Source organism: Thermobia domestica, chromosome 7 (genome assembly GCF_964235325.1).
Source record: "Thermobia domestica chromosome 7, izTheDome1.hap1.1, whole genome shotgun sequence".
Taxonomy (NCBI): domain Eukaryota; kingdom Metazoa; phylum Arthropoda; class Insecta; order Zygentoma; family Lepismatidae; genus Thermobia; species Thermobia domestica.
Genome location: NC_137460.1, coordinates 39,267,090 through 39,291,278, shown reverse-complemented (window position 1 = coordinate 39,291,278; position 24,189 = coordinate 39,267,090). Strand labels below are relative to the sequence as shown.

General features: G+C 38.8%; 1 protein-coding gene across 5 annotated transcripts in view; it reads left to right on the top strand.

Annotated features, from left to right (window-relative positions):
- The window catches only part of LOC145690016 (tudor domain-containing protein 5-like), a 124,918-nt gene that overhangs the window by 10,247 nt on the left and 90,482 nt on the right, over positions 1-24,189 (top strand). For all 5 annotated transcript variants that reach the window (XM_081764500.1, XM_081764496.1, XM_081764499.1 and 2 more), the window contains exons 3-4: positions 12,153-12,934; positions 22,888-23,429. In XM_081764500.1, the coding sequence (XP_081620626.1) occupies positions 12,160-12,934; positions 22,888-23,429 (1,317 nt within the window). In that variant the 5' untranslated portion in view covers positions 12,153-12,159. The remainder of the gene's footprint in view (positions 1-12,152; positions 12,935-22,887; positions 23,430-24,189) is intronic.

Sequence of the window (24,189 nt, the reverse complement as noted above, 5' to 3'; positions counted from 1 at the left end):
CGACTAATCATCCATCTCCTGTAGTCTAAAGGGCATAACCATGGGACATGAAACATCTATTCTGTAGAGTAGCTAGACAACGACTGTTCTGGGAGAAGGCAGCAGTTTTACAGTAGCCAGTTTGGAGGAAGTCATAACGGCTGGGATACTGCGAGGTGGAAGGCAACGGGACCACCACTCTTTTTTCCCTAGCTTGCTGACAGCAGAAAGAAAACAAAGTACAAGGGTCTTCCGCGGGTCAAAATATGGTTCCGGAGGTAAAATATTCCCCTATTCCGATCTCCGGGATGGGGATATCTTGGGAAGGGCTATTGGAACAGAAAGTAACAATGTCGGGAAGATTGATAAAGAAAGAAAGACAAACAAGAACAAAATATTTAGGATAGGGACGTGGGACGTATGTACGCACCATGTTACTAGGAGGGAAGTTTAAAAAAATCTTAAAGAGACAATGAAACAAAATAATCTAGATTTAATAGGAGTTTGTGAAGTTAGATGGGAAAGTAATGGGTTGTTGAACAGCGAAGGGTATAGAATGTTTTACTCAGGTAATGAAATGGGCGGTCGTAATGTGTAGCTGTTCTTTGTTCTAAATAATTCTTTGTAAGCGCTTAAAAGAGAAGGTAGTGAAGCAGAGTTGGTTGATGATAGATTTATGATGTTAAGATTTAAAGGAAAAAAAGAAGGATTTAGTAGTGATACAAACGTGTGCACCGACCGTTTCGCATACGACAGAAAAGGAGAGTAAAATTACGAGAAAGTAGAAGAAATTATAAACAAGGAGAAGAGGTGTGCATGCGTGACTGTAATGGGGGATTTCAAGGCACTTCTGGTATTTAAAAAAAAAAAAAAAAAAAAAAAAAAAAAAAAAAAAAAAAAAAAGCAGTGTCATAGACAAATATGGTTTAGACGAAAGGAATGAATGGGGAAAGAGACTGTAGACAGAATTCACTAGTAATTGAGAATACTTGGATCACATACATAGATCCAAGATATCCTCAATGGACGGCCGAAGACATCAGATAGACTATGTTATGATTCAGGACAGGTATGGGAATAGCTTAAAGAACGCGAAGACCCTTCCCGGGACCGACATTTTCTCTGATCACAACCTTGTGCTGTCCGCTCCAAAGTAGATATTTAACTGAAAAGTGTAGGCAGAAGAATAATAGACAACAATATGTTTAAGACTGAAGAGTTGAAAAACGAGGAAGTAAGAAATCTTTTTGTTGAAAAATTGGAAGAAAAATACTCAGACGAGTAAACGGATAGGTGCAAGTACTAACAGACGGTCGGACCATGTTAAACTTTACTTACAGCAGGTTTCAGAAGAAGTACTAGGTTATCTCAAAACGGCTAACAAACCATGAGTTACAAAACAGATGCTTCAGAAAATGAGGGAAAAGAAGACGTGAAAACAGGCTAATACAGAAGAGGGCAAAAAGATGTACACAAAGTTAAACAACGAGCTACGAAAGGAAAATCAGAGCAAGGTAAGAATTTTACCAAAGAGAAATGCGAGAAATATATGTTACATGAGAGTAGGGATAGACCGTGTGGCCTAGATGTTAAAGTAGAAAATGAAATACGCGATGATGATAAAAGGTTTAGTACTCCTTGGGATGAGTTTGAAAAAGCTTAATCCGAGATTAGGAATGGATAGGCAATCGAAATAGATAATATACCAATCGAATTCATTAAAAAAAAAAAAAAATGAAAGATAAGAGCAGGAAAGAATTGTATCGACTGTGCAATGAAATATGTGAAACAGAAGAGTGGCCAAATGATTTCCTGAAGACGATCATGATACCGATGGCTAGAAACCTAATCCAGAGATATTTGAGGATTACAGAACTATTAGTTCCATATTGCATGCAGTAAAAATTTTACTCCAAATATTGAACTCAAGGTATGGAAGAAGAAATGAAAAGCCTGAGGAAGAACAGTTTGAGTTCAGGAGAGGTAAGGGCACAAGAGAAACAATTGAATTATTAAGGGTGATCGGTGAAAGGTTTACAGACAAAGGTAAAGAAGTGTGTTCCGTATTTATTGATCTGAAAAGGTTTTTGACCACATGAATTGGGAGTTCTAAAAAGGTTGAGTTGGAATAGAAAGACAGAAGAGTTGTATATGAACCAATAAGTAAGTGTTAGAATAGGGGAGGAAATGACAGAGGAGAGTACAGTTGGAAGGGGAGTTCGACAGGGTACGCCATGTTCTGTCGCCAACATTATTAAGCGGACACAGCGGCTTATTGGTAGAGTGTCATCTCTGGTGCGTGGGGTCCGTAGTTCGACCCCAGCTCGCGTCAGGTGGGCTTTGTGGACAAGCACCGTGTTCGTGTTTTTTCTCGGGGTTCTCCCACTTTATTCATTCCATCATTTCCATTCATTTCTTATCACAATCTCCTTTAGCCTAGCCAGCGTAACCGTGGGACGTAAAACTAAAAAAACTCATTTCATTTTTTTGTAAACATTATTTAATAATTATCTAAAGAGAGAGTGGTAAAGGGTGATATCAATAAAACGGAGAAGTTACTCATTACGCCCAATTTTGAAGTAGTTACTCGCATTGGTATCAATAAAAAGAGAACTGAGCACTAGTCGTCTCGGCTGACCTCGAAGAAGCCCCGCCCTTTTGAAGTAACCACACCTCTATTCTCGAGCCGAGTAACTACTACGCGTTTGATATCAATAAAAATCAAAGACTCTTCTGTGATGCTAGTAACTTCTCCAAATTTGTGGAGCAAGCTAAATAGGTGACTCCGTGCGAAATATGGCAGAGTATATGATTGTTTTGCTATGTAGCAAAATTTATAAATTGCATAGAAATGTTGCAAATGGAGATTACAAAAAACATAGGTTTATGAAAGAAAATGTAGAGTAGTTAGCACAACATTTTTTAGGAGAATCAACGGAAATTTGGGGTGATGCACTACGTAATGATGAAAAGATGCGGGTTTTCTTGCTTTACGTGAGTGATCCGGGATTCCAGGTCTGAATGTCAGGGGAGTCTGTTGTGGCTCAAAGTACTGTGTCTATGACTACTACAAGTGTAATGGATGCGATTATTGCGAAATCTGAAAATTGATTGTTTCCGGAGGTGTGTGTAATATTCAAACAGCAAAGGCAGAGTGGCAAGAACAATATACATTTCCGGGTGCTATCGGAGCACTTGACTATAAACACGTGGCAATAAAGAAACCTAGTATTTTGGAGACGAATACGCTAATAGGAAGAGCTCCTTCGTGGCTAAGCGGATAGTGTACATGCCTTTGGCATGAGAGACCCGCGTTCGATTCCCGGCGGGAGCTCATATGGTTCGGATTCCAAGTTAATCAGTGGGTCCCGTCTCATATAGCCTCGCTACTGAAAAGGACATTAAACTCAAAATCAACTCAAGGGGGCCGCGGTGGCTCAGTGGTAGAGCGTTCACCTCTGGTGCTTGGGGTCCTGGGTTCGATCCCAGCCCCCGCCAAGTGAACTTTGTGGTGGACAAACACCGTGTGCGTGGGTTTTCTCGGGGTTCTCCCGTTTCCTCCCACTTTCTTCATTCCACCATTTCATTCATTACTCATCTTCACCGTCTCCTTTAGCCTAACCGGCATAACCGTGGGCCGTAAAACTCAAGGATTTCATTTCAAAATCAACTCAAGTCAACGCTGATAGGAAGGGTGTATACATGAGAATGTATATTTTTTATGCCAAGGTGAAAGGGGACACTATGGTGTGGAAAACGCAATCAGATTGACGTGCTTTACGACGTGACTGGCTGGACTATTTAAAAAAGGAAACAAAGGGACCAAGTGTCTGATTTCGTTCTTAAAGCCAAACAATCTTGGACAAGACCTTGGACAACACGTGATATGCACTTGTCGTGCTAATCTTGATATTGCTGGATTCCAACCAACATCCATCAGTTCCAAGAGGTTCGTTCCCGTGGTTTCAGTATTACTTTCTTGTTTCCCGTTTTTTTTTCATTTTTTTTTTTTTTTTTTAAATGCTCCCTCGAATATTAAAGATTCTCTTTTGGATTTGCGCCTCAGTCGTAGTATGTATTCATATTCAGTATGTATTTGATATTTTGTTGCATTTCACTGTAATTGCCTTCAAAGCTTCGGCTTTCTTTCGTTACTTTCTGGTAACTGTGACTTTGAAAGTACCACTGGAACTTTTATAATATCCACAAATGCACTTTGATTGAAACTGTCGTTGATACTTATCCCTTCCATGGCGTTAAGGATACTGCGCCAGAAGTTACCCACAACGAAATGACCGCCCAACAGATGGGAGAAATGAGTAACTACTTCTTTTATTGATACGACTCAGTGCTACGTGCAGAGGAAGCGCGAGTAAACGTTCATAAATCTGGAGCAGACTAGACCTGAGTAGTGGTTTCTTTTATTGATACGAAATTGAGGGAGGAGATTACTCCAGGTGTAGTTACTCCGATTCTCGAGCAGGACTTCTCAGGAGTAGTTACTTATTTTTATTGATATAACCCAAAGAGCCTACATAATAAAGACGGCATTTCGGTAGGAGGTAGAATGATTGGGTGAATACAGTTTGTAAATGGTATGGCGCTTGTTGCGGAATCAGAAAAGAAAATCAATGCAATGTTAGAAAAGTTGAGGAAGGGCAATGGAGAATATGGGATGAATATAAATATTAGAAAGCTAAAAGCCATGGTGATTGGAACGAAGCGGTCAACTATAGAAGTAGGAAGGAGAAAATAGAACAGATGACTAGTTTTCTGTACTTGGGTAGTATTAGTGTTAATACGAAGTGCAAACTTGAAATAAAAGCAAGAATAGGAATGGCGAAAGAAGCCTTTAGGAGGAAGTGAAGTCTGTTTCGTAGAACCTTCAATAAAGAGTTAAGAAAAAGATCATAAAATGCTTCGTGTGGAGGGGCAGAAACATAGACATCACGCAAAAATGATGAGAAACGACTAGAAGATATCGAAATGTGGGTGCGGAATTAGCTGGGTTTGGCGGAAAACGAATAAGAGGGTATTAGAATGGTGGGAGATAAAATAACAATTTTAGATATTATTTAGAACTTAGAAGAGGAAGAGAAACTGATTGCGACATTTGCTAAGAAGGAACTTCATCATGAGGGTCGTGTTAGAGGGTGTGCTGGCAGGAAAGAGAGGGTATGAACGAGTCTACAGTTGATGGACAATATCAAAACTGAGAAGTCGTATGTGAAAACTGGCGTAGAGGAAAGTTATAGGTGGGTTAGCTGAAGACGTTGGATCATGAAAGTTTGTCAGTTGTTACAAGTGACCTGCCAATAATAGCAGAATACTGATGATATGATTATCATTACACTTTTACGCTTTATTATGCTTTTAAAATTAGCTTTATCTATATCAGGGTGTCTATCGGTCACGAAAGTCACGAATATCACGAAAAAGTCACGAAATCAGAAAACGGTCAGAAAGTCACGAAATTTAGCTTTTGGGTCACGATTTTTTTTTATCTGTACAAATGTAAACACAGATTGGAAAATTTTGTTCTATAAAACGTCAAAATTTACCACCAAAAAAGTCTATGGTCGACTTTAGACGCTATCAAATCGCAAGCAAACCACGCTTCTATCGAATGGATGAAAATTCGGCCTAATTCGCACCCAAATTTGCTCTTGAGTGTGTGATGAAATATTATGGTTTGGTAAAGAAAGGGTCACGAAAAAGTCATGAAATTTCATTTTGGAATTTTAGTAGACACCCTGTATATCCTCAAATAACCAAAATCATATTCACGGTAGGAACTGTATGTCTAAAGTGTTTTTTTTTTTTTTTTTTTTATGCTGTTTCTAATTATCAGTTTCAATTCCTTGTTTTGTTCGGTAATATTTACTGTCAATATTTTTATTGATAAATTCCCCACCTGTCTTATCATTCGTATCATTAATGCTACTCCTGCTCGCATTCCCCCTGACTTCGGGACGGCATTATACAGGGTGTCTCAAATTAATATATACACTCGTTAAAACAGCACATAAACCTCTAATTAAAGCAGATAGGTAGTATGCAATTTATGTAGTATTGTGTATATTAACAAATTGAAACCATATAACAAGCTGTAGTTGAGCGAAGTATTAAAACGTGTAAATCATGTGACGAGCAGAACTTATACGAAGTGTAGGCTGTCAGTATAAACGGAAATAATACATTTTCTTTACTCCTACAGGTTATTTTATTTTTATGGTTTTTTGTTCATGTTCATGCAGTACAGACTCCTCTAGGACTTCGAGATCTGATTTCTATGCTTACAATAGGGCATTTATATCTGACTATTTTTTTTTTTTTTTTTTTTTAACGATGAAGATGGGTACTTCCTCATCAGGATGGGGTTCCATTCCACTTTCAAGTCGATGTGAGTGAAGGATTCTTTCGATAACACATTTCCTGTGAAACTGATAGAATTAAGTACTCACGTGGATTTCCGGATTTACCCCCTCGTCTCCGCCCAGACGACTTTCTTTGGAGAACTGTAAAGAACACAATGTACGCCGAAAAATCATAAACACTGGAAGGCCTAAGAAAGTACATTTGAACAGGCCTGATACTATATCATAGATACAATACGATCTATGTGTCATTGTGTTCTGCGTTGTTGCCTATTATGCATTGGCTGAAGGTGGTCATTTTGAACATTTACGTCCTCACGGTATGCTACAGCACATAAAGTGCTAACAATCTCAAGAATTTTTAACAGTCCTTTTACTTATGCAGATGTGATTCCAGAAAATATTTTGTACCTCCTAGCTTTCGGCTCCCCTAGAACCTTGTTCACGAAGGATAAAAGCAAGAGGGAAAATAATATCAGGAAAGTAAAAGGGAACCTTTCCAAGGATATTATACTTCTTAAACAGGGGAATGTCTTAACGTCTTCGATTTTCTCTCCATCTAGTCATACGTTTGCCCCTTCCTGTCCTGCTCTTGTGCACTTTATCACTTTCGTTTTCTTCTTATTTTTCTTCAGTTCGCATGTTTTTTCTACTTGTTCGTTCAAGTTTGAAAGTGCTTCGTGCATGTCTTCATCGTTCTCCGCTATCAATGCTATGTCATCAGCAAACCTTATTATGCTGAAAACCTGACCATTTACTTTTACGCGTTTCTTATTTTTATCAAAGAATTCTTTCATAGCCTCTTCTATAAAGACTTTATACAGGAGAGGTGAAAGTCCACACCCTTGCCTCACTCCTTGACTTATTCTTGCTTTCTTCTGATCTCTTCCTATAACAGCTGTCTGGTTCCTATAAAGTTGGTATATTATTCTTCTGTCTGTAATCCACTTTCTGATTCTTCAACGCTCTGAACATGATATTCCAATCTACATTGTCAAAAGCTTTCTCTATATCTACAAATGCTATCACAGTTGGTTTGTTTATTCTGATGTGCTGTTCCATGATCAACCGTAGACTCAGTATTGCTTCCCTTGTTTCTCTTTTCCTCCTGAAACCAAACTGGTCCTCTGATAACCGTTCTTCGATCTTCCCCTGTATTCGTTGTGCGATAATTTTGCACAGTATTTTTGATGCATGGGAAAGCAAACTTAACGTTCTGTGTTCTTCGCATTTTCGTGCGTCTTTCCTCTTCGGGATAGGTACCAATATACTTTTTTCGAAGTCTCTTGGTATTTTTCCCGAGATGTACATTTCATTAATAAGATTAAATAGTTTCTTCTTTGTTGCTATTTCGAGATAGTTAATCACTTCCGTTGGTATTTGATCTATTCCTGGGGCTTTACCATGTTGCATTTTCTCCAAAACATTGTCAAATTTGCACTGTAAAATTGATGGTCCTAATTCATTTTCATCGATGCCTTCTTCCTTCTCTATCTCTTCTTCGTTCACTCTGTCTCCTTTGTAGTGTTCTTCAATGTATTCTTTCCATCTTCTTGTTATCTGCTCCTCTTCTATTAGCATTGTTCCGTCCTTGTCTATGATAATGTCTGTGCGTTTCTTTTTCTCACCGAACTGTTTTCTCACCTTTCTATATGCCGTTTGTGTATTGCCTTTGGCTATATTTTCCTCAATTTCTTTGCATAAATTGTTAATCCAGTTTTCTCTGGCCTTCTTTCTTGGTGTAATTTCTGCATCTTCTGTATTCCTCTTCTTTGTTTGTTACCTTGAACTGTTTTCTTTGCTCCATCATTTCCAATATTTCTGCTGTTATCCAGGATTTAGATTAGGTTCTCGTTTCTCTTCCTATGTGCTCGTCGGCAGTTTTTGTAATCCCTGCTTTCATGGCTTCCCATTTCGAGTCGATGTCATCACCTGCTAAAGCTACCGTAGACGTCTCTTTGTCTGTCGCATTTGCAAATTTCCTTTTCATGTTTTCATCTCTTCTTAGCTTGATTGTGTTCCATCTCTTGTTTGGTGCTACCACTCGTTTCCTCTTTAGTCGGAGTTCGCTCTCCATCAAAACTAAATTATGGTCTGAGTCAACGTCTGCTCCTGGGTAACCGGACCAGTATATAGTCTATTTGATATCTTTATTACTCAGTCGCTAGAAAAAAACAACGTGGAAGCCAGGAAGTACAAGGTATTTTTAGGAATTACAATTGCGTGCAAGTATAAAGGTAATCAAGAAAGCTCTGTCGCTTTTTCACTCACCACCTTCGAACATCGATATGTCACCTAAGACGTATCTGGAAGATCAAAAATAGTAACCGTCAACACCGACGACCTCCTACCAACGTTCTGGAAGGCCATGGATTCCATCGTGGTAGAACTTCGGGGGCCATGTAGCGAAGAAGGTATCAAGTGCATTTTGCACCTCTACTAGAGATTTGAACAGGCATCCTCTAAGGTGATTGTCAAAGAATCTAACAGGTGATAATCGGACGGTGCAATGTCTGGGGAGTATAATCGATGCAATAGTGTTTCCTATCTAAGGCGTAGAATGGTGTCCCGGGTCATCCTAGCCCCGTGGGGCTTAGCGTTGTCCTGTAACAGGAGGACCCCTTTGCGATTCAGAGTTTTGAGTTTTTCTTGAACACGACTCAATTGCTTACAGTGCACAGTTACATTTATGCTCTGACCAGCGTGTAGCAGTTCCCGATGCACGATGCCGCGAGCAGTCTACCAAACACACAGGAGGACTTTCTTCTGGTACAGTGCTGGTTTCGGCCGTTTCGGAACCGGTTCATGGGATGCTAACCAATGATCACAGCGCCGTGGAGCTTCGTACAGGATCCGCTTCTCATCACATGTCAGCACCTTGTCCAGAAAGAGCTCCTTCCTCAGAGAGACTGTAAAGACACACAGGTATCTGTTTGCGTTTCCTGGCCCGAGTCAAATCGTGTGGGACCTATCGATCAAACTTGTAGTGCTTCCCAAGTTGATGGAGGTACTGCCGAATGGGTTCTCCATTCACATTGAATTGTAGTCCCAGTCCTTCACATGTCTGGCCAGTGTTCGCCTCAATTGCTGCCTGAAGATCTTCATTTTGTACATGTGTTGGTGTTCTGGCACGTGGTGCATCTTCGAGTACTTCGTCACCGTCCTTAAACTTGTTAAACCACCGCTACACTGACCGCGTAGTCACGACACCCTCACCATAGGCCCGGCATATCTTCCGCCCTGCTGCAGCGGCGTTTGATCCCAGTTTGAATTCGTACAGCATACATGCCTTTATGACGCTCTGTGGAGGTCCCATGTTAACTCTGTACGCTTGTTTACGATGTAACTGAAGTGCCACAACCAGGTAGTATGTTGGATATACCCAGACGGAAGCCCTGCACGGGCCGGGCGCGCCCGTTTGGCCCGGCGGATTACCCGACCCGTCCCTGCCCGTTTCAAGTAATATCAAGCTGGACCGGGCCTGGCACATTCCGAGTCGGACACAAATGCTATAGGGCCGAATCGGGCACACGTATTTCCGATCTGGCCGTCTCTGCCCGAACTTTGTGAAAGACTGATCAGAAACTAATGTTGTCAGCCTATGTTAATAGTAATACGTTTGGGAACTGATTCTTTATTCAAGGCTGTAAATTACTGTAGTACTACTACTACTACTACTTCTGCTATTACTACTACGACCACTGCTAATACTACTACAACTGCTACGAATTCGCGTAAGAATTGACATGTCTGGTGGTACAGAATTTACCTTTTAAGTACAGAAAAAAATGGAGAAATTAATGCTAATTATTATGGCCGATCTGCGTAGAATGTGAACCTGTGCTTGATCTACGAGGGACAACGGTAAAATGAAATCTTTGAGTTTTACGTCCCACGCTTATGCCGGTTAGGCTAAAGGAGACGGTGATGATGAGAGATGAGTGAAATGGTGGAATGAAGAAAGTGGGAGGAAACGGGAGAACCCCGAGAAACCCACGAACACGGTGTTTGTCCACCACAAAGTTCACTTGGCGGGGGCTGGGATCGAACCCGGGAACGCTCTACCACTGAGCCACCGCGTCCCCTGAGGGACAGCGGTGACTTAGTAGAAAAAATCACTCACATCTGGTGCTAGAGGTGGTCGGATCAATCCCTGCTCGTGCGATGTGAGCTTTGTAGCAAACAAACACTGTGTGTGTAGGATTTTTCGGGGTGGTCCCGTTTCCTCCCGCTGTTTTCATTCTACCAATTCATCCCATCGTCATCCATACGACCTGAGCCGTAGTTACCTAAAGAACGTATGATAAAGTCAAGTACTTGACGTACTAAGTAGAATTTGGTACGCTACCATTAGACCACGGAGGCCGAAACCGTGAACTGGCGTGTTCATAAGATCAGCGCAACTTGTAGTAATGTTCAATTAGCAAGGCAAATACCAAATGGTGTTACATGTTCCTGTATTGTTTATAGTATGATGCTACAAATATGATAAAATAAATCACCAAGACGCCGAGGTCGATTAGGTGTTCCTGGAACGGTGGTTCAGTGGTTGAGCGTTCACCTCTGGTGCATGAGGTCCCTGGTTCGATCCCAGCTCGCGCCAAGTGAAGTTTGTGGTGGACGAACACCGTGTACGTGGTTTTTCTCGGGATTCTCCCGTTTCCTCCCACTTTATTCATTCCGCCATTTTATTTATTTCTCATCATCACCGTCTTTAGCCTAGCCGGCATAACTGTGGGTCGTAAAACTCAAAGATTTCATTTTCATTCTTCTGTTTTCGTATTACTGGTAATAGCAATAGTGGTATTCGCTGTCGTATCAGTATAGTAATGAGTAATAATAATAATAATAATGGCATCAATAGTGGAATTAGCACTAGCATTCGTAATCGTAATGGCAATAATAGTATTTACAGTAATAGTTGTAATATTAGTATTACATACGGTGTAGCAGTTTTACATATCTTTTCTGTTACTTATAACGCACTAATGAGTGTAGTATAAGACTTTTACGACCATGAGCTGTATTATATAATAAACATGACTGGACAGAACAAACACAGATAACAAATAGACGGACAGAATAGGGATATAGAAAGCACACCTTGGGTAACTTTTCACACGATTTTCCCATTCAAGAAGGACAAATAGACATTGCAATGTATGACGACACATTTCTTATTTTCCATTGCATATTAAAGGATTGACTTGACTTATCAGACTTGGTTGTTCTCAGGCCGGTTATGTCCGGCCCGTTTTTGCCCTTCCAGTTTAGGGTCCGGCCCGTTCTCCGCGCGGCTCGAAATTTAGGCCGGGCCTGGTCGGGTCGAGTCGGGCATAGAATACAGATCCGGCCGGGCCTGGGTTTGCAGGGCTCTGACCCATACCGACAACTGATCTTCGTCTTATCTCTATTCGCATTCAACTCACGGTGTGGGGGCCAATTGAACACAGATCTCCACAAAAAGTGACAGAACTTTCTTGGTTATCTTTATACATCACATAAATTGTATAGGTATAACTGCTTTGATTAGCGATATGTTCTTTAAAAAAAAAATGTATACATTAATTTGAAATACCCTGTATATTAGGAGATATCCTTCATCTAGGCCATTTACTCCATTTGCTTTCTTCTTAGTTGCTGTTAGACTTCAAATGTTTTCCTATGTGAAGAGGCATTCTTTTACGAACATACTACGGGAATCTGTTAAGAATTTAAGAGAGTTCACATATAATCCTTGTACGATCTTATTTGAATGACATTTTGTGCTCATTTTGTTGTTTTTTTTTGTTCCAGATGCAGAATGGATATAGATCCAAAAGAGTTGGAACTTCTTAAACAGGTAATAAGGGGATTACTGGTCTCCACAAAAACTGAGATGACAATAGAGGACCTGCGAAGGGATTTCAAGCTGACAGAAGGACGGGACATTCCTTTCAGGAAATTTGGTTATGTATCTTTATTTGAATTTTTGAAGTCGATTACGGATACGGTAACAGTGACTAAAAACCCGCGAACTAATAGATTTGTCGTTTCACCGATTGTTGAAAAGAACATTGCCCACATCGAAAAGCTTGTTTTGAAACAAAAATCTGGGAAAATCCCTCCCTACAAACAAGTGCGGAGAGCGGCGTCGCTTGTGAATGAAAGCGTGATTCCGTCTTTGATGTCACCGTTTTCTTCTACCAGGGCATATGTACCGAACCCGTATAATTCGTTTAATAATGCTGTGGGCTATGGACAGAGATCATTATATGCTGGAGAGATGCCATACTCTCGATATACACCATATCCTAATGAGATTCCTCCTAGGCTTAGAAGGAATGAAAAGCATATACCAAAGTATCTTCAGCAGCATATGAGAGAACTATTGTTCAAACATTCAGAAGGGTTTCCGGTAAGAGACTTGGATAATAAATATAAAGACAAGTTCCATGTTACACTACCAGTTGAGGAACTGGGATTTCATTCTTTAGGCGATTTTGCCAATCACTTCGAGTCTATGGGATTATGTATAGTTGAAGATCTGTATGGTGAGAAGTGGATTCTTCCTCCAACGCGTAATCATGTAAATCACAGTAAGTACATTTTATGATTTTGCATAAAGGATACATTCTTATATACTGTGTAATTTTCTATATCAAGTGTTGTGTACACCTCCTTACCTAAATAGCTCGAAGGAAGATGACAACCTAAACTAACGTTTCTCCAACTATGATCCGCAAACCACACGTGATCCTCTTACGATACGCGTCCAGAAAGTAAGTTTTCTTAGGGCGATAAACACAAAGAAGACACAATGACGTTAAACATTTATTTTCACAGATACAACCTAGGTGATTGCCATCGTGGACACGTTGGAATATCATATTTGCAGAAACTTACCAAAAAAAGAACTACATGTTCTTTTTACAATTTTGTGATGAATTCGAGTAGTAAGATTTTAAAGATATACCTCACTAAAAAAATTACATGTATTTAAAAAAGAATCCTATTAATCTATAAAATACAACTTTCAGTCGCTTTTTTTTTTTTTCAATCAATTACTAACAACTATTAATACACATAGGATTGATTTATTCACCTTGTGGCTCTAACTATGCGCTTTATTAATTTTGTGTTTATTTATTTATTTATTTATTTTTTAACTGTACATTACGGTGATCGCCAACTCAAGCATCAACTGTCAGTGTTTCATCACTTCAGCTTTTCATAATGAATCTATATCTGAAGGGTAAGGGGAAAAAACAAGGAATGTCCATGTGTGAGGTTTTTCGGGTGCTTTGACCTATCTGTTGGTGACTCTTGGTACTATTAGACTGTATATGCCATGCATGCGTAGATGTAAAAATGTCCATGTAAAAAGGTGCAAAAGATGTAACTAACCCTATTCTTTTTACGTGGTTTTCAATATTAAAACGCCGTTTTCTCGTAAATGCAGTTTTGTGACATTCCTTCTTTTTTCCCCTTACCCTTCATCTCAGAACGCGTTGATTTTGAATTCCTCTTGTAGTAGTCATAATGGAAGTATCACCTTCTTAGTTTCCTGTTACTATACCAAGCATTTATATCATAGTAGATTTCTTACAATTGGGAGCACTTCACGTTTTCATAACCTCTCCGCTTCCAGATCGTCGCACAAAGAGTTCAGACAATTGACAGTTGAGTAGCGTGCTCAATAGAAAAAAAAAAAGCTTGCGATTGGTTATTCAAGATGCACTGCCCAATCAGAAGCGGGCTTTGATCCTTTCAAGACAAAGACAAGTGGCGTGATATATTTCCGACCGTGAGACAACACGCAAAAGATAATTCTCATATTAGTTTGTACAGATAGTGCTTTGTTCTGCACATGCACACAAATGAGTAATTTTCACTTTCGATGCGGATCAACATTTATATTTCGATGTAAAAGCCAGCCGCCTGTAAAGTGGAATCAGTGTCAGTTGCTTCGGCACCCACCTGGCACACAATTTCTTGAAACTTACGTGTGGTATGACAGTTTCGTGCAACAGGGATCGGGGAATCTGTAGGAACAGTTGCTGAGTACAGTTGCCGATGGTTCTCCAGAGTGCGCTGCCGTACTAGGTTCACAAAGTCTTCTGTCACGAGAGATGGCAGCTCATTGTGCAACTCATGTCAGTTCCCACAGATTTCCTGATCCCTGTTGCACGAAATTGTCACGACACACTAACATTCTTAGTAGTAATCATTAATTACGAGAAGTTGAATATGTATTTTCTTCTTTAGATACCAATTTAAAATTGTGGCCCCGCGTGGTGTACTCGCTAACGCTTTCGCCTTTGATGCGAACGGTTCCGGGTCCGATTCCCTGGGGGCGCTCGGTCGAAAAAGTGTAAAACTTGTTCAGGCAAGCCATCCTGAGTGAGGTTTTCTTGCATTTTCCTCATTCACACGAGGCAGATGTCGGGATGGTAAGTAACACAGATCCCAGGCCGCCTGCTTCCCTCCCCAATCCTTTCTTCCTTCCTTTCCTTTCCTGGGATAGTGTGATCGTCGAGGGACGTCATCCCTCATACTTGATGGTCTAATATGCCCTTAAATGCTGAAAGCCCAGAAATTTAATTCCTAACCATAATCCTAATCAATTTAAAATTAAGAGAGTCTTAATTAATGTTGCTTTAAAATATGTAATTTATATGGTCAAAAGATATTTAAAAAATGATAAAGGAGCTTTCAAAGCGACAAGAGTATTGTGGTCCATAAAACATTTTAACTAGTAAAAGTAGATTTCAGTTGGAAAGAGTTGAGAAATGCTAACCTATATTATCGAAAATTCTTCAGAATTCACAATACAAGACAGGATTCTTGATACCGGTAGTTACATAGTAAGTAATTTTGTTATTTGTAATTTTTTCTGCTTAAAGTCGTACAGTTTTGCTCATTGGTTAGAATTTAAATTCGTACGTACCAACCCAGAAACTCCATCCGACCAACTTACATTAGTAAGAACGCTGAATATTTTGTATAATCCAGGCTCGTAGAAGCCAAATAGATGTTGAGAAAGATCTGTTATATGTATAATGATCGTGCTTTTTGATCTGGGCATCCAAATTTGCCCCAGATTCAAGTCTGGGTATGATTCTCAGCTTCGTAGAAAGTGAAGTTTGCCCTTCATAACTTAGGTGTTGCATAAGAATATAAAGAATATCCAAATAAACATCAACGGAGTATCATATTTTCTTCGGTCATTTGTTTCCAGAAATGAAATAAAATTAAAAAATGCTGATGGTTTCGTTACATGTGGCGGCTAAACTTTTGGAGCACCGGTTTGTGGCACTTATCCGTATAGGGTGACGTGTGGGCAGCAGCCGGTCTCCTTGCCATTAATACTGACTTCGTACATCAGAATTTACTACTTCTTTCAAGTAGCTCGCCAGTTGCCCTCACAACCTGTAGTAGGCACTGCAGTGACAACTTCAGATTCTTCAGTTTTACGTTCCACGATTATGCTGCGAATCCTAAAGAATGTAAAAAAGTGGGAAGAAACGGGAGGACCCCAAGAAAACCTACACATAGGGCATTTGTCCGCCACAGTTCACTTGGAGTGACCTGGGTTCGAGCCAGGGACCACCATCTAGTAAGTACGAATAGTCACTTATCTTTCCTCTGACCAGACCCGGTATTGCTTGACTTTGCTGATCTACGGAAAGTGATATCCCAGTCCGGCTTGGGCGTTAGTATTATTCAGTACCTTAATATGATATACTCTCATTGGGGATATAAACACACACTGAAGTCGAAAACGTTCCATTTTGCTGCGAGGTTGCTTTGGATTGGTATGTTGTAGTATATCAATGAACAAATACATAATAAAGGGACGCATATATACATAATGTAGATAGGTGTATACCTTAAAACGTTTACTACGGCGTTGGAATACATTTAGATTATAGTACTACTTGTATTCGTCGCAGAAGAATATAACCAACGTAATACCATGAAATTGTGGCCCATATTAGCACAGAGCCGTCGACATGTTTAAGTAGATAATACGGAGCCCGGACACGTTTCTATGCGATATGGTTCACTATGCGTCTGCCGCACATAAACCAGACCTATTGTTGTAAGCAAGGAGAAAGATAACTCATAGGACTATATTACTTCCTTCCAATCATTGGTATCCGCAGGTTTTGTGTACTCGGGTTTTTACACTATAGCGTTAAAGGTGGAAATCAGAGGTTTCCAAATCGCAGCCTGACTGCTGATATTCGGCTAATGCGTCTCTCTTTGGACTGTGATTAAGGATACAGGTTCTATGCTGATGAGTTTGCCAGCCACTGCATTCAGCTGTATGGTTCGTTGTGACCGTGCTTGGGATCCCTGGTTCGATCCCAGCTCGCGCCGTGTGGACTTTGTGGTGGACAAACACCGTGCTCGTGGGTTTTCTCGGAGTTCTCCCGTTTCCTCCCGTTCTCCCACTTTCTTCATTTCACTCATTTCTCATTATCACCGTCTCCTTTAGCCTAACCAGCATAACCGTGGGACGTTAAACTTAAAGATTTCGTTTCATTTCATTTCGTTGTGACCATTCTCTTTCATACTTGGTGATCTCTCTCACCTAGTCTGATAATGTCTTGCCGCGAGTTCTGTATGCTATCATCTTCGATAATTTTACTCTCGCTGGGCACGGGAGAGCCGAGTGCGATTCCCGATGGAAGCTTGTGTGGTTCAGATCCCACATGAAGCTGTAACTTCATCCTGAGTGAGGTTTTCCTGGGCTTTCCTCTTTCCCACTAGGCATAACATGTTATGCCGGGATGGTACCTAACATAAGATCCCAGACCACTTCCTTCCTTCCTTTCCTCAGATAGTGTGATCGCTGGGGCACGTCCTTCATACGTTATGGCTAACGTGGCAATAGATGCCGAGAGCCCAGAAATCTAATCATACAGGACTACATTGGTTAAATTACTTTGCTCTAAACACTTCATATAGGATTTAAGTGGTGGCGATTGGACGTTAAAAGTGGGGGGCCAAGACATGATCTGAATATTTCTATATAACTGTTAGTTTTCTTATTCGTTTCTAATACTTTGTTTGAAGAAAGATGTATAACAGGGTGTCTATCGGTCACGAAAGTCACGAAATTAGAAAACGGTCATGAAAATCAAGAAAAGTCACGAAATTTAGCTTCTGGGTCACGATTTTTTTTAAAAAAAATCTGTACAGATAATAAGTACAGACTGAAAATTTTTGTTGTGTAAAACTTCAAAATACGCCACCAAAAATACCTGTGGCCGGCTTTTGACGCTACAAAATTGCAAACAAAGCACGCTTCTATCGCGTGCATGAAAATTCGACCCCCAAATTTGCTCTCTCTCAATGTTACAAAATTGCATGGTTTGGTAAAGAAAAGGTCACGAAAAAGTCACGAAATTTTATTTTGGAATTTTAGTAGACACCCTGTATAACTAATAGGATACTATCTTTTTCAGTTAAAATACCGTATATCCTATTTCATATTTTATTAAATAGACAAGAGTAACGAAAGAAGATACTCTCTTAAACAACGAAAGTGTAAGAAGAGAGTTGATTCCTTGCCCATAGACATCCTAAAATTCTGTCTGGAAAATTGTGTGATCAGATTATTTAATAACAAATTTGCAAAACAAATAAATAGAAAGGATAATACTAGTCATAGCAATGAATGATGAGGCTTGTTTTGTAGAAGTTATATTGAAACTGGGGATTAATGAACAACTTACATTTTTAATTCCACACATGCCATTAAATGTATGTTATTACTCTTAGAAAATGAAAATCAGTAAATACTATAAACATAAGCTACAACATGTAAAGAAATACGGAATTGCTTTGAATTTTCAATTAAAACTCAATTCCTGTAGCTTTCTTAACTCCACGGGAAGACAAATAACCAGTACGTACTACGGCAAATATTATATGGCATCATTCTTTTCTACGAACCAGTAATACATACAAAAACTTTACATTTGCAAATGAAACTATATACATTAAGGAGTCACTTCAAAAAGTGAGGGGCAACTGCCCCCTCCTGCTCCCCTAATCGCCGCCCCTGAGGACAGTGCATTGGTTAAATTACTTTGCTCTAAACACTGAAATGTTTCCGCACAAAACTCGTGTAATTTCATCCAACTAAAAAGTGACAGCCATGAAAACGATAATTTTCTATATATATTAAAAAAAACTCAGTTGATCATTTCTTTTATTCTTAAATCAACATTGCCGTAAAATTATTTGTTAAATTACACATTATTGCTCAGCCTTTATATCTGACAATTGGAGCTACTACCTGATCCTCGGTTATACTTGATTGTATATATTTTTTTACCACTTGAATGTAAGTAGTCCCTTACTCAGAAACAAACTGCACTAATTCATACCACATTCATTACTACTAAATCGAGATTGAGTCTCTACAGAGGTTGTTCAGCCTACGTTTGGCCGATTTCGTTCCTTCCCTCCCGGGCAAAATGGACTCAACCGACCTGGCTCGTGGCGTCCTGCAGTGTTGTGCAGTGGCTTCCTGAGAACGGAGTTGTTTTTCCGCGCAACGCACAAAACAGGACCATTGTTGTGAGTGTTGTGTTAAATGATTCCATGAGATTCCGACAATGTACGGAAATGACGCCAATCTGGTGCGCATTCACATGGACAAGGCCTCATCACATATCTCACGATCATCCCTCGCATTCTACAGAGAGATGGAGGAGGCGAGTGGTATACAGGTGATACCTTTCAATGAGGTACCTGTTAAATCTCCAGATACAAGTCCTATGGACTATTGTGGACTTGGTTTGCTGAAGCGGGCTTTGGGAAAACGGTGTATGACAACTGTGGAAGGACTTTGGAAAGCAGTGCAAAGGGAATGGGACAAGATTCCCCTCCCAGTTCTTCAGAGAAACCTATTACAGTGAAAATTACGCTGTTGGGCTATTGTTAGGAACCAAGGGAAACACATCAAGCACTTACGGACCTAGCACCATGGATTCTTCTAGATTTTAGGTAAGTCGAAATTGGCCAAATGTAGACTGAACAACCTCTGTATTTTTAACAGTATTCACTTCGTGTATTTCAGTTTTAAATGCTGCTTTTCCTAAAAAAATGTTGCTTTACATGGTATAACGTATGAAACTTAGATGGAATCATTATTAAAAAAAAACAATAAATAAATAAATAAACATGTACTGAAATCAGACTGAGAAAAGATATTTTTATATTTTGTAAAATATGAGATTAAAACGTCAAGTTAGGAAAAAAAGATAAGTGTATTTTTTTTCTCGATCATAAAATTAACTAATTGCAGGATTGCAAACACACTATTTTCACACGGTGTGTCATTTAAACGAAATTGTACTCTTGTATGGATAATTTTATTCATTAATTAGATAGTTTATTTTGATTACCTATAGAATATCCTCTTATAATTAAATTTTATACATTGATGGATTTAAATTTATTTAGATTACCAGCTTGTAACGAAATTCTTGCTATTTGGTATTTCCGGCTAAATATAATATTCCCTGTAGCTACTTAAAATAATGAATGAGTAATTAATATCTGATATTACAGTATTAGTGCGTTCAGAAGTATAGTGCAACATAATTTAAGTTATATTTTTTAAATTTGGGGTTGAGTATCTAAAGATAATATTTAGTATACCTTATCGTTAACTTGCTTATTATTGCACTAATTACGGATATAGAATAGTCTTTGAAGGTCTGTGATATTTTGAATTTATAATAATTATTCATCAGATTTTTAATCGAAGTCTTTAATGAATGTATTAGGTTTTGTAACGTATGGATATTATTTGAGATATTCTTAATACGTTACTTGTATAGAAAATAATGCTCGTGCGATGTATGGAGTTCTATGATAAACTTTGAAGAAGGTTAATGGTCAATATAAAGTTGGTTTTTAAGGAGATTAAAAAAAAAAAAAAAAAAAAGAAAGAAAAAAAAGAAAAGAAACATTGCTCGTTGAAAATGTTATTGTAAAACAAACAATGTTTGATTTCTTATCTATTAAATTGTCGGGAAAGATGCAAGGCCCAGAGGCAAAAGGACTAAATTTGTTAGGGAAGGGAAGATAATTCGGATAGAATTCTTGGCCATATGATTGACCCTGCATGAGTGTTATTGCGTATTGAAGGTTTTCTAGGATTTCCACCAGAAAGCAGTTTATTGCTTGCAGAAAAAAAGAATTTCAAAGTTCAGCTTGTAGCTGTTCTGTTTGATGGTTCACCAGGTCTAGACTCATGATACGCTTGTGAGGAATAATATATTGCAGAACCGAGAATAATTCGTGTCCGTTATGAAGAGGTTATTGAAACGTCTGGAGAAAAAAAAAAAGGACTGTCCGCGTCCGTATCTGAGAGTGTCCGTAAAAGAGAGGGTTTTGTTCCACAAGGGAACATATATTTTTGCCGGAACAAAAAAATGTGTCCGTATTATAGAGGTTTCCGTTAAGGGAGGTTTCACTGTACTAGTTAAATTTGATGATTAAGTATTAAAAATATATGAAAATTTAATGTTCACAGAGTAAAGGACATTTGAGAAATGTGAAGGAAATTTAGTAAAATGAAACCATTTAAAAAATCCAGTTCATTTCAAAGAAAACAAGAAATAATTCCCCACAAATTGCAGTGCTTAAAAAGTAAATAAAATAAATGGCGTAGGTATACAACACTTAACAAAGCATTACTACATTTGGTAGGAGACTGTAAACTGACTAGGTTCCTAGTGTCTCCAATTATTTATCGTTTTCTTCTATAATAGATACGTACATACACCTTGCAACGTAAATTCGTTCATTTCAAAAGTTCTGCACACTGAAAGATATTATGGAAGTAAATAATTTATTGTACAAAATACCTTTACAGGCTTTCAATATAATCTTCATTCTTGCTTATGACAGCTTCCCAATGTTTTGGTAAATTCTGTATTCCGGATAGGACTCCTTCATTGTTGAGCTGTCTGATCTCTCGGGTCACTTCATTGGAAGTTTCAATTGTATCCAGGTTCAAAATCTCGTATCCAGGTTTCATCAATTGCAACAATCGTTCCTAGAAACTGATCTTATCCTGTTCGATAACGTTGAAGCATTTCTTCTGCGATTCTTTCACCACATGCTTTCTGCTCTTTACTCAGGTTTCTGCTCTTCACTCAGGTCATACGGAACCCATCTGACAAGGATTTTTCTCATCATTTACTTTCAGTAATGACTCTGTAAACTGAAGTGAGAGACACTCTTGCCTCATATGCAATTTCCTTACATGTTTTTCGTCGATCCTCTCTCAAAATGTCATTTACAATAATCTCAGAGGTGTAGTCTGTTGCAGTTGATGATCTTCCACTTCTTGGATTAGCCGCAGTGCGTATACGACTTTCACGGAAACGAGCTCACCACCTTGATACAGTGCTGTGGTCCACTATACTATTTCCACAGACCTCTTGCAAAGCATTGTAAATTTCAGTTCAATTCTTTCCACTTAAAGAGTTTCGATTTTGATATTGGAACGCTGGTCACTATATGTAGCTCGACCTGAGTCAGATTCATCTTCCATTTTAACACTGAATTTGTCACAACACAACCACGCGAACCAGCAAACACAGACATAACCGTCAAACCCAAACTCTGACTCATAACTGACATAATAATTGAACTTGATCACACAACTCAAACGGTCGCGCATGCGCTGTGTGCAAGACCTTTGAAATGACCCATGTATTTGTTTTGCTATCAGTTTGCAGCACATGTGATCTGTTTCAAGTGAATTCAGAAGGAAAATGCTTTGAATAGCTTTAGAAAATAAAGGACTGAATAATTTCATTCAGTTGTCTTGACTACTATTTGGTGAGATCATGTCGTAGGAATTAATAATGTACCGGTATGGGAAAGTTTTTGAACATTTACATCAGTCTTCATGCACGTGTCGAAAACAAACATAAAAAGCAATAAACAGCATCTGCCTCCTGTATTTTTGAGCAGCTCACTTCCAGTCTTTTTTGCTATCGATAATTCCGATGTATTAACCTTAAATTTAATGATCTGAAACAACAAAAATAATAAAACGCATTCTGAAAGAATTTTTTAACAAATGAAAAGATGATGGTGAGTGTAAATAACTAATCTATAGAGTACTTGTAACATTAGCAGTAGAGATATAAAACTATTTTCTTTATAACGGCTAACTTCTCAGATGGTAGCCAACTTAATAGGTGAAGTATAGTCTGTCCGTTTTAAACAGTTCCGCTTTGGATTCTTGAATAAATTTCCAGGGTATCTGTAGCCGGCCAATCAGATCGCCCGTTCGTTCATCCTACCCTAAAAGAATATTTATCCCTGAGATATATATATAGGAGTGTGAGGTTAACGCTTCTTACGGGAAACTAGATCATAAAATTATCGCAGAAAAACGGACAGGCTATATACCCTTTAACAAAAACGATAGTAGTAAGATCGCCATTTGTGAGAGGTGGCCAAATTAGCAAGTTTCACCACGACTTTGTTTATCTTTACATTGCAGCGATCGCACAACCTGCTCATGTTACTGCGTGGAGTAATCCTCATGAAATTAGTGATTTTTATCCACAACTGCGACGTAGAGCAGGACCTCAGGAGGACGAAATACCACAACATGCTCTTCCTATTTCTTCTAGTCATCAAGGTAAGAATAAAAACGTGATTGGCAACTGTTCGGGAAACAATGTGCACTCAGTGAATGGAATTGCGCCGATAACAGCAGGAACTACAACCGTGAATGAACGTGGTGATGGTGCCGATATATTACAACAATGTATTAAACAGGACCCAGTGAAAGACGAGCCGAAGAACAATAGACAAGCGTCGGCAAATACCGTGGGACCTAGTGGTAACAGTCATAGTGATAAGACACAAATATCGCCTAAAAGAGAAACCAAAGAATCTAGTCGTGAAGTGCCTAAAATAGTGAACCTCAAGTATGGTATTAGTGTAGTGGATGAAACATTGAAAGAAACTTTTAGGACAATACTACAACAAGAACCTAAAGGCAGCGTAAGATGTTCTAATTTAGCGAAATTATATAAGGTAAGGTTACTTAGTTCTTCTATCGATATTTTAAGCAAAATGTTAACTTACTCTGTGGTAGGTATTTTTGTAATGTATTCCTGACAGTAGTTTTTTTTTTCTTTTTTCGTACGATCACATATCACAGTCATTTATAATATTTTCCATTGAACAACCTTTGCGTTGAATACTCTTAAATCTGATTTTAAACTACTCACTATCCACTTGGCTTTATCACACATTATCTGATAGTGTCTGATGAAGCCAAGTGGATGGATAGTTGGTGAAACGCTTACACGTTAATATTTTTTTTTATAATAGACATTTTGTTTTGCTCAGTGAGTAGTTTAAATCAGACTCAGCCATTTGTTCATAATAACAAAAAGGTTGTTTCCGATGTATAGTGACGATTTCAAAATACATCTACTGCAGGAAAATCCATGATGTCACCACTGATGCCGTGTTTGGTCATTTTAGATGATTTTTATGTACCTCTCCTCCCCATGTTGCGAGCACAACATCGGAAGTGTTATTGTACATCTTAGCGTCGCCGAAGAGTATGGATTCGAGACTAATATTGGTAATTTCGGTTATATATATATATATATATATATATATATATATATATATATATATATATATATCCCTCCCCCAAATTGAGGGGCTGAACTTGGATTTAAACGGAATCGGAAATATCACGGTTCATCTCAGCGACTCCAAAAACTGTACATTTGACACTAATATTGGTCATTTTAGATCATTTTTATATATATATCTCTCC